Here is an 11,943-nt window from a genome sequence, read left to right as displayed (position 1 = left end):
TTTTAGTTCCAGCTATGATAACTTCCTATCCAAATACCACCTTGGCAACGCAAGGTCAAAAGAAGGAGATGAGCTGCACAGCACATGGAGAGAAACCCATCATTGTCCGCTGGGAAAAAGAAGACCGAATCATTAACCCTGAAATGTCCCGTTACCTTGTTTCCACCAAGGAAGTTGGAGATGAAGTGATTTCTACCCTGCAGGTAGGAAACCAAAGTGACCCATGACTCATCTACATATGTAAGAGTGTTGTTTGGTTTGGTTTTGACAGGGGGGCATGGTTACCTCTGCCCTACAAGGTCAGAGACGCACCACTCCCTCCACCCATGGCACAATCCTGGAGAGCTGGCAGCAAGAGGAGGTAGGAAACCTCTGCATCCCACCCTCCAGAAAAATTACTGTCCATTTTCTCATGCTCCAGAGGCAACAAGAGACTGAGCCTGGCTCACAGCCCCCCATTATTTCTGTCTCAGGAGCAACATGGTTCATTCCTTAGCCTGCCCTTCCTGGAGTGGCACAGCTCAGTTTTGACTGCACTGCTGATAAGCACTGAGTGAATATCTGACCCTTAGTTCTGGTATATGTGCTGTTGCCAGTAGTATTTGGCGCTTACCGGAAACAGTAGCAAAAATCACCAAGTCACCTAGCAAATGGTCCTAGTCTGCATCTTCACTTTCATGACAGGAAGCTGTCTGGTGCTATGGGAACCATACATTTTGGCTTCATAAATCAGTGGCTCATAAATCAGTGTGTGGGCTTCCATAAACTCCTAAGTGGCTGACCTAGATTAGATTGAGGGGCTACATGAGTGGCACTGCTGTCTTGGGGACTTAGGTTTCCCCAGGATGCCATGGAAGCACAGGAAACTCCTGCTGTCACTTCTGGTGTCACTTGCAAAAAGTCAGGATATGACATTGCCCTCAATATACCAGGACACAGATTTTTCCACTCAAACTTAAAATTTTAAAACATGTGTCTTTAGGAAATCTAAAAGAATTCTTCTAAAAATCATATAGATTCTCAGTCAAAAATCTTGATTTTCAGTTTTTCAGTCATACTCTTAAAAACATTTTTACCAGGCTCAAGGTAATAATTCTCTAGATTTTTGGTGATTGAGGTATATATTTTTCTTCACTAGCCAAAAATTGTGTTGGATGTTATCTAATAAAAAATCTGGTTTTGCTCTCTGTAAGAGATCTTTGTCATTGATTTCTATGAGGAAGAATAAATTCTATGTGTGACTTTGTTCATGTCAGTATATTTGTGTTACGGATAATATTTAATTATAGGATAGACCTCTAGACCTCTCTGTTCTCATTCGTCTTATTGACTTTAATAAAATAATGTCTGGATGCACAATGATACTTCTTTTTGGAGGGCTGGAGACCTGCTTGGAGAATTCTCTTCTGAAGCAGTTGTGTACAGTTGTGGCATTCTATGTCTATATGTATGTTACATACAAAAACTTTGACTTCTGAGAGATAAAAGGCACCTAAACCAGAAAAAGTCAGGATTAAGGTTGTCTCTGAAGCTTTTAACTCAATGCTTTTGCATGTGTGCATGATGATGTGATCTTTAGTTGTATACTCAGCTTTTATTTTTTCTGCAGGACCTCTGCCTCAGTCAGGCATGGCTTGGATTTTCTCTGGAGTTGAATTAGGGTTGAGTAATGAAAGACACTGTGTGATGCAAGGCTGATTATTGAAACCACACTTTTCACAGGTGGCCAATAATTGTGTGTTCTTTGTTTTCTAGGTACTTGCCTTGAGCCCTTGGGGTCTGATTTGCAGAAGTACTAAGCTCTCATAGCTGCAGCTTAACTCAGTGGAAGCTGTTATGAACATATGAAATGCTATTTATTGCTAAGGACTCTGAGGAGGGAAAAGAAGGCACTAGATGTATCAAATTGGGCTCTGAAAAATTTTGTTTTCCTATTTTAAAGCTCAGCCACACATGCAACTTAACACAGCTTGACAAGTTACAACATCTCAGACGATAACTCTCCAATATCCTTGTAGCAAGTGGGAAATTAATCTATTTATCTTAACCAATGGTGAATGAGAGTTGTGCTCAAATTACCTTGGCTTTGCTGAGGAATAAAGAACACATGGAGTTACCATGGCTCAGCTAATATGTGGCAACTTGTCAAGCAGTCACAAGCATTATCATATGTCTGGTTCCTTATTTCTCCATATGAAATGGTGGCAATACTCTCCATGATGTCAGGGTTTATGAAAATAAATTCACTCATGTTTCTGAAATGGGTATTACATAGGTGAATGCCACAGAAAAGGCTGTGAGAAAATGAATAAGTCTGTCTTCAGGGCACAGTTTGAACCATGTGCAGTAAATAAAGTCTGGAGCAGCACAATGAACAATGACAAGAAAATGGTATTTGAAATATCTGCTAATTTAAAAAATCCTCTCCCTATTGTACATTGAATGAAGCAGTGGTCCTGTAGAAAAATACCATTATGACCATGTATGTAAAAACTATCTATAACTTTCTATGTTATTAAATAACAAATTGAAGTAAAAGACCACCCAAAATTTTATTATGAGGCAGCATGCTGAATACTACAGGGTTCATCAGCAGTGTTAGAACCTTTATTTCCTCCACACAGACTTCAGCAACTAGAAAAATTTGGAGACAGCAGGAGGCACCACTGTGTATGGAAAATTTCAGCCAATTGCTAAATACTTGGCAAACTCATAAGTAACTGGAAACAAGACTCCTAATGAGAAGCTACGGGAATAGGTGGTGCTCCAATTCCTGACTACACATGTAGAGCTGATAGCCTGCTTCCTCAGCCTAGGTGTTGCTAGTCTTGATAAGTCTCCATATTTTGGATGCTTTATTATGCATACGTATGTATGTGTATAACATGCAATATGTATTTATTACTGTCAAGTAAAACAGTTTGTACATTTTTTTCTTGCACCATACAGAAAAGCTGTTGGTTTATTTTCTCTGTGTGCTGTTCAATCAATCACTTCTTTTCAAACCACCTATAGATTTTGCCAACCGTGCGTGAAGATTCTGGCTTCTTTTCCTGCCATGCCATCAATTCTTATGGGGAGGATCGTGGAATAATTCAGCTCACTGTGCAAGGTAGGAAGAGGACAACATAAGGAAAAAAACACAGCTATTGTAGTACAGTAAGTGTATGCCATCCTCAGAAATCTGTTGGGGGAGGGAGGCTCTGATTCCTAATTTAATGTATTCCTCATTTGTCAAAGAAATGAGGAGCCACATTAAGACGTTCAGTCTCCCATTGTCCAGCATTACAGATGAAATCAAAATAAAAGATAAGTGCAAGCCTTTCTAGTTCTGTAGAGATTAATAAGGAGATATTTTTCTAAAAGGCACTCGCTGACAATCTACTAAAGATACAAAAAATATAACATTTTCAGTAGACATAGTGGGTATGAGGGGTTTAGTTTTTTGAGGAAGCCAGAGAGGATTGCATTTGTTTTTAAAGGACAAATGTGCTTAAAATTTAAGTCTGAAATAAAGCAAAAGCTGTCTGACTTTACCTCTAGAGAAATGTTAAACCCACTGTGGATCTTTAAACAAAATATTTCAAGTTTAATCAGCCAAAATAAATGTACAATGCAAACTCTAGGAAATCTATGTTGCCTGGGGCTGGGTTTCCCCTCCCACAGGGTTTCACTCAGGCAGACAGTAGCAAGTCCTTGGGTGGCTGAGGTGACAGCACGTGAGATGAAGAGCACAGGCAGAACTCAGCCACCAGCCACTGCTTATTTCTGTGCCATGCCTGTTCCAGTGCTTGTATGCCTTTGAGCATGCCCACAACGAAATTCTAGCACTTGCAAATTTCTTTCTACTCACTCTTGATTTCAAGTAGCTGCAGGTGCCAGTGAATGCCAATGGCAGCCCTGTCAAAAAATTTGGGTGGAGTTTGAGGACAGTTTCTCAGTTATACCACTGCTCATTTGCACTGCCTTGACAATTTAAAGGGACAGTAGAATGAGTACAAATGCTGTTTATTTACATGCTGAACTACAGAGGCAGAAAGAGGCTTTAGTGCAATTTTAAACTGTTAGCAAATTATTCTTTTATTAAATAAAGACTTTTACACATAAAGAAATTTTACTCCCTCCTCTCACCACATTTAGCACTTTTAAGTTTAGTATTCATATTTCCACCATCAGGTATTGGATAAAAACTGTAGAAGCATCAATAAAACATGTTGTTCATGGCAAAAATGTTTGCTAGCATGAGTAGTTCAATTTGGAGTGCTTTTAAGTAAATGCAACTCTATGTTGCGTATTCGAAGGAATTCAATATCACATCAGTGACTCCTAGTAAAAAAGTGACTTTTCCTCCCTCTGTTGAGTATTCTTCAGCAGGTGATTAACTGACTCAGGGTACTAATGAGTGATGTGAGAAAATGGCATGAGTAAGCTATGCCAGTGCCACACTCATTAGTGTGATCTTGTTATGAGTACGGGCTTTGTCCTGACTAGAACTGTGCGTGTGTTTACTCAGAGCCCCCCGACCCTCCTGAAATAGAAATCCGAGAAGTGAGAGCACGCAGCATTGCCCTCAGATGGACCATGGGCTTTGATGGAAACAGCCCTATCACTGGCTATGATATTGAGTGCAAGAACAAGTCAGGTAAGAAATCATCTTCCTCTGAAGGAATCTCCATCACTAGTCATTCATCACTGAATTTGTATCGTAAAAGATAACTCATAAATTTAAACTGCCTGATGGAAATTTTAACCACGGTTTATTTAATCTTCCACAGTAATATTTATCTTTATTTGTTGTCTTTTTCTTTTTTTTTCCTGAGCAGAGAATATTATCAATTGTTACTTTTCCCTTTTACCAGAGAAAATCTACACATAAGAGGGACAAATTTTGTTCCAAAACAAGTCATTCTAGGTGACAGCTGGTATGATAGCTTTACTAGCTTTCTTGCTCCCTGTTTTTATATTTTCTCCATATTTTTTACTTTAATTTTCTATGTTTTGGTATAGAAAATACCTGCCTTTGTGTATTATCTTTTCCTGTTGTGCTGATTTTTACAAGTTATTTTCTAGCAATATATGAGTACATGGTATCTTCCCTGTAAAGGCAGCAGTGAAAAAGGGTAGTTACGAGAATTTCTAGATGAAGAAAGCTGTGTGGTAGTTTGCTAAAGCATCATGCAGAGTTTTCAGTAGAATACTGGAAATACTCTGAAGATAAGACCAGTGGCACATATTGACAGGCCAATGCAAGCAGATACGTTTTTGCTAGGTCATCTTATAGTCGCATCAGTGAACATATAATAAAATGAATAAGGTAAATTATTTAAAACAAAACATGACAAAACAAAGAAACAAACAAACAAACAACACATAAAACAAACAAACAAACAAACAAACAAACAAACAAACAAACAAAACCAACCCCCTAATTCAGGAAAATATTACTGTTCTGGTATGTATTAAGCCAAAAAAATGTTCACTGTCTGTTGAAATCTAAAAACATTCAAGGTACATTTGAGCTCTGTTTGTGATGTGAGATCATACTTAAAATTAGGCACACTGAGAAGCACTGTTCCTGAGTCAGGCTTTGAGAAGGGACTAGATAGCAGGAAATAGCTAGATACACAGGAAATAGGAGTGGAACAATGTTTCAATATTTTAAGTATGATTAAAAAGACACTGAGAAATTATACTGTACTGGTTTATATTGGAGTTTGTTACACTATTTTTAAGGTGATAAAGTCCACTAACAGGAATGCTCTGTGTGCTTATCAGTGAAACATTCTGTTTATCAAAGCAACTAATGTACATTTATAGTCTTCTCCCTTCCATTCTGAGATGTAAAAATGTACTTGTTCATAAAATTTTAAATTTGCAAAATTAAAAACAAAAAAAGTCTACCCATCTTTACTAATTTCCATGTCTACCTTGTGGATTTCCCTTGTACTTTACTTAGTTAGGCAAAAATTGTGTGATGCTTTTATTACTAGATAAAATACTTTCAAGAATGTTAAATCATCAGTCACCATTTTTGCATTTTTTTTTTTTCAAATGAAATTGATAATGTACGGGTGAGCATGGTACCCGAAACATTACAAGTGAAAGACCCCCAATGAGGCTGTGGTCAGGAATCACAACTTTGGAGATGTAGACTAGGCAAGGCTTCCTTCAAGGGACACATATATCTGAAAGTTTCTGGGCTTTGTTTTCTTTTTGATTTTTTTCATTTCTTTCCAACCAGCCACCTGCTCCAGAACAGGTTTTCAAAGTCATTCTTGCCTGATAGGCTACTTTCTTACCCTAAAACATCTCTTGTATTCGTGAATCATGTAACTCAGCATAACCTCCGTCTAGGAAGACTGAACCACTTTTCTTTGTTTGAAGCAGTGGAAGAAAGGGATTTCAGAGCTCTGAAACATCTTTGTTAGATTTAGTTCAATGTTTTCAAGTGATCATGCAGAATGTTGGCAAAGATTAAGTGGTAATCACTGTGAACTTGCTTTTCAAAAATATGTCTCTGTAACATGGCAAGATAAATCAATAGAAAGACAACAAATGAAGTGCCATCAGATTGACTGAAAAAAATTAGGATGCTATATAGTGATAGCAGTTAATAAAATTGAAAGAAAGAAAAAATAGTGGATGGCAGAATTGGTGTTAGAGAAAATATTTCTTTGTCTGTATATGAAAATGAATACTAGAGGTCTTGTCCTAAAAAGAGAGGATTATCTTCATCTCACTGCAAACAAAAGAAAAGTTGATTTTTAGAATGTGAGGCTGGATGTTTGGAGAAACTAGGATCAGGTTTTTGATTCCTTGCACACGATGTTTGCCATTAATTAAAATCATCAGGAAAATGAAACACCAAGGGTGGTTACTGAAGAATTTGAACAGGGAAGTTGGGATGAGTTATAACAGAGAAGAGGTAATTAAGAAAACTTCTCACCATTTCCAGATATTATAGTGGCAGAAAAAAGAATTAGGTAAAGCATTCACACTCTAAACAATAAACTTAGGGAACATCCTGCCAAGGCCAAAGGTGTGAACTGCCCAGTTGTATTTAGTGAAAACTTTCTGTCTATGTTGCTTACCCAGAGGACTCAGAAATGGGTTAACAACAGGATGCATCATCTAGGTGTCTCAAGAAGGAAAACTTTTCCATTTCAGAGAATGTTCAGGTGACCATATATCATATATGGACTTCACCATACACTACTGCCCTCACGTATCCGATCTACTCCACCCATGCCATCAGACAAAAAAGACACATTAGTTATGCTCTAGAAGGAGCATAATTGACTGTCACATAGATAGGTGACACCTGTAGGGTCCAGTTGCCATGCCAGAGCAGTGGGAGTAATGAGAGCTCCGCATTTTGGGCTGTTTCTGTGCTCAGATACAATGCCTGTCCATACAGACATGTACCTGCAGCACTCAGACCTGGCCCTTCACTGAAACCACTTATGTGAAGCCATCAGACTTTTCTGCTGGAGGTGTACAAAAAAGTTTCAAGAGAGGACCATCACTTCTGCTTAGCTCCTGACTTGAAGGCAGAGTGCTTTGCACTTTCTTGTGCTCACTCACGAACCCCTGCTCCTTCAGGATGCAGATGCCACCACAGGCCTGGCGGGGTTTTCCCCACAAAACCTTCCAAGGGAGCTGAGGGGTGGGCAGCCAGTTGGGGAGGCTGGGTGCAGTACCAGCCCAGGCCTGGTAGCCGGCAGCCACCGCCCCACAGCAAGACCTGACGAGCAGATGGGCCCTAATTGTCTTCTGCAGAGAAATCCCAGAGCCTCGGCCAGTGTTTCAGGAACGGGCAGAAAGCTGCTGGTTTTCATAAAACCATAAATCTTTCATAGGTCACTGTGTCAGTGTGTGTTTTATATAACACTGCAAAGTGCCTGGGCGTAACATTTTTATGAGTGGAATAAAGAATAGGTTAAAAATTCCACTCTTCTCTCTTCTTTTTTTTTTTTTCCCCCACCAGCTCATCGCTACTTCTTTTCTGTGCTTTTTCAGTCTTTCTAGTTAAGTAGGTTTTAGAGCTCTCTGGAACAACACAAAAAAAACCTCAGAAGAACCAATAGTCAATGTTGAATACCTCACTTGATTACTTACCACAAGAAAAAGCTTTGGGAGTTTGACAGAAGAAACTAAATTAACTTCTTTTCCTTTTCCTTTTCCTTTTCCTTTTCCTTTTCCTTTTCCTTTGCCTTTGCCTTTGCCTTTGCCTTCGCCTTCGCCTTCACCTTTTCTTCGTTTTGTTTTTATTAAGACATTTTTCAAAACTGAAAATAGTTTTGGAGATAAACTGATTAATTTCTCTGTGGACTGTCTCAGTTTTGTGAGATTGCTTTTGTTGGTTTGCTTTTCCCTTCAAAAAGGGGATGCCTGTATCAAAATATATCTTTGAAGTCTATGCATTAGTTGTAAATAAACACTGGAAGCCTATGTTTAGACTACAGAACACTGAGTTTTCATCTCTTTCTCCCTGGTGTGTCACTACTTAATCTACTAAGAGTCACAAGAATTTTTCAAATTTGCTTATTTGTTTTCAGCACCTAACACGTACTAAAGAGTCCCACTGCTCAGAGGTCAGTATTTCAAACAATCAAGTGAAAAATTAACCAATGTATGGACTATATTAAAATAAATCCTCACGATACATGAGGGAAATTTAACACATTCTCCACACCAAGCAGGTCTTTTTTTTAAAATTACTTTCCTGTTGGCGTGGTGCACTGGAACAAAGTCTCTTTCTGTGCTTGCATAATATTTAACACAATGGAGTGTAACTGCTGGCTAAAGTTCTGTAAAATTTAAGAAATTCTGAACACAAGTTGTACCAGTGCTGCCTGCAGGTTACTCCTTTAGAGATTCTGAGAGTATCCTACAGAGGAAGATGTGACAGACTCAGTTACCAAGGAAAAATATATTCAAGTTCATTTGGTTAGCACTTAAATGTCTGATTCCTAAAGGTTTTCTGGATAAACAAAGCCACATGGACAAGCAGACAGGCCCCGTAATGAGCCAAGCTGAAGATGTCGTTGTGACAACTTGTACATCTTTTTGCAAGCTCATATAAAAGAATTTACACAGTATGTGCAAATATTTTGTATCTGAGTGAGCTTTCTATTTTTAAACTAGTCTTTCTTATCTGCTGAGCTTTCTGCGATACTGCCTACAGTGACCTATACTGTAAAACACTCCTGTAGAGCTTCCAATGACATCTCCCAAAGGATGCTGCAGAGGTTAAAGGAGGAACATTGCCTGCAGTAAGAAAGAAATGAAGGATGGCAACTCATAAAAGACATCAAAATGCTTTAAACAGATAGTTTCTATTATTTTGTTTGCAGAAATTGAATGCTTGGATGAAAAGGAAGGGTTCCTGTGTTTAGACGATTTCCATCCTTTTTCCTACTATATGTCTGGAGAATTTATTAAAAGCATAACAGGCAGCATAATAGTAATATAGCAATATGCTCCTTCTTTTACAGATATATTCAAACAGCTAATAGGGTTCTACATTTCCCTTGTATTACACTGCTTCTGCATCCTGACACAAACCAGGGAAATAGTCCTGAAGGGTGCTGAGCCTCCTGCCTAAGTACTCCAAGCTTATGCTCACTGTTCACCTATGGTCTGAGCTTCTGGAACATGGGATCAAACTTTCTGTCTGATCTCTGCTAGTATAAGAGCCCTCCATTCCTATTTAACTCCCTTTCCGCCCTTTGTGGAGCACAACCAACCTTCTTTCCCAGTGAGGATTCCTGTGGGGCAGCAGCTCCCATCTTTTACACAGTTATTCCAATATTGCAATGGTAAAAAGCAATATGTACACTATGTATACATACACACACATGCAAACACACACACACACATGGAGCCACCAGGAGTGCTGTCAAGAAAGGCAATCACTCAATTTGCTTGTAGCAGCTGGAATTATCTGGGTTAATTCAGCATTGGCAGTATCCTGATCTGTGAGACAGTTTAACTGCATGCTTGTGTTAGCAATGTTAACATCATCTTTTAATTGTCTGGTTTATTTCAATCTGTTTTTAAATAGACTCTTGGGATTCTGTTCAGAGGACCAGAGATGTCTCCCCTCAGCTAAACCAAGCCACTATCATTGACCTCCACCCCTCCTCAACTTACAATATTCGCATGTATGCCAAGAATCGCATCGGCAAGAGCGAGGCCAGCAATGAGCTCACCATCACTACCGATGAAGCAGGTACACTCTGGGTTTGTAGCATATAAATCATACTGGGAATTATTGCTCTTTGGTGTGAAGAATCTTTACTTGAAATGCTGCTTATGTTGCTGCAGTTGCATCAAAAGAAATACTGAATTGTTCCCATAAAACATTGTGACTTTGTAACTTCATTGTGCAGGCCTGTAATTAAAGCCATTCAGTGGCATCTAGTGGTCAAAGAAGACATTGTGCTCCAAATTTTCAATGTGGGATACTGGAAATGTCATGCTTATATCTACAGTTAGGCAACTCATTTAATAACTTTCTCTTTTTAGTGGTGGTTCCTCCCCTATGGGTCCTGCGGCTTTCCTTAGATGCTCAGATATTTGTATAAGTAACCAATTTAAGCTACCCCCATTTGAGAACATTGATCTACATTAATCAAATCTCCCATTGACTATTCCATCCCCCAGCTCACCCACCATTTAGTTTTCTGATCACTGTATAAGTCAGTTGGCTGTCATTAATTAGTATCATCCCCCTATTCTTTGTTTCCATATATTCTTCTACATCATTATGGGTTTCTGTAGCAGAAGGAGTACACAGGCATTTTCACTTTGATGTTCAGAGCCACTCTTTTGTGTAATGGAATTGCTGCCTTCCAGAGTCATCTTATTTTTATTTCTCAGGGCTAGCAGAAGTGACAGATGGAGAAGGACAGCACAGCCATGTGCGTGCTACCACATCCCAAGGCCTACATGTGACACATGACAGTGAAAAAGACTTATGGGAGAAAATTGAAGGGCTACAGCTCACTGTTTCAGCAATTAGGAATGAAAATGTTGAATGACCATAAATATGTCTGCCAAGAACACATTGCAATTATATACAATCTACAAAGGTGTACAGTTGTGAGTAACTCAGCTACAACACAGCCAAGAAACAGGGTGGAGTTACTCTGAAAAGTCTTGATCAGACAGGAGCTTGCTCAGTAGTATTTGAAAACACATTTTTATCTCGCTAATTTTATTTTTCCTGTTATCTTATGCTTAGTTAGCAATGCTTCCTTCTTTGGGGATTTTGAGAGGAAAACCATAATATGAGTGTGCGGGTGACAGTGTCCTGGCAGTTGACCTAGACTTGAAATACTCGGTGAATGATTTTCAGTTTAGCTCATATGAATACAACTTTGCATTATAATCCTCACTAATTTTTTCTGTGGATTAATTTACTGCAATGAAAATATAGCCCTTTTCAGAAGAACATGGTTTTGGTTCTGAGAGGCTTTTTGAATAAGACCAGGACACAAGGGCTCACAGTGCGAGACAGAGTAAGCAGGAGACAACATGAGCTGCATTTCTTTTTTTTCACCAGGTTTCTTTTTTCATTCTAGTGGAAAGAAAATAATGAAGAATATTCACATTTTTACAAGCCTTCAGTGAACAACTTTATTAACAGTGAATAGTTTCTTTGCAAAATACTTATAATTTTATCAGGGTTTTTCTCTTTCTTAAATGCTAAATCACTAGAGGAAACAGACTGTCCCTTTTCTGGTCAGCATCATCTGTAACCCCAAAATGCCCATCCTTCTTTGTGCATATTCATCAAAGTAGAGGAATGGGTCTTGGATCTACTCTCTCATTCTCTTTCATTCACCCATGCTTGGAATATTCCTTACTGAGTTTTTCCTGACTGATAATTAAGTTGTCAGGATGAGTAGCTGGCCTTGAAACTAAATAAAAAAGAAA

The 11,943-nt window shown here is 38.7% G+C and overlaps 1 protein-coding gene across 5 annotated transcripts in view; it reads left to right on the top strand.

Annotated features, from left to right (window-relative positions):
• DSCAM (DS cell adhesion molecule) overlaps window positions 1-11,943 on the top strand; it is a 491,184-nt gene that overhangs the window by 380,825 nt on the left and 98,416 nt on the right. For all 5 annotated transcript variants that reach the window (XM_065068401.1, XM_065068387.1, XM_065068394.1 and 2 more), the window contains 4 exons: window positions 7-203; window positions 3,016-3,112; window positions 4,514-4,642; window positions 10,067-10,234. In XM_065068401.1, the coding sequence (XP_064924473.1) occupies window positions 7-203; window positions 3,016-3,112; window positions 4,514-4,642; window positions 10,067-10,234 (591 nt within the window). The remainder of the gene's footprint in view (window positions 1-6; window positions 204-3,015; window positions 3,113-4,513; window positions 4,643-10,066; window positions 10,235-11,943) is intronic.

Source organism: Columba livia, chromosome 1, assembly GCF_036013475.1.
Source record: "Columba livia isolate bColLiv1 breed racing homer chromosome 1, bColLiv1.pat.W.v2, whole genome shotgun sequence".
Taxonomy (NCBI): Eukaryota; Metazoa; Chordata; class Aves; order Columbiformes; family Columbidae; genus Columba; species Columba livia.
This window is presented reverse-complemented; position numbering and strand designations above follow the sequence as displayed.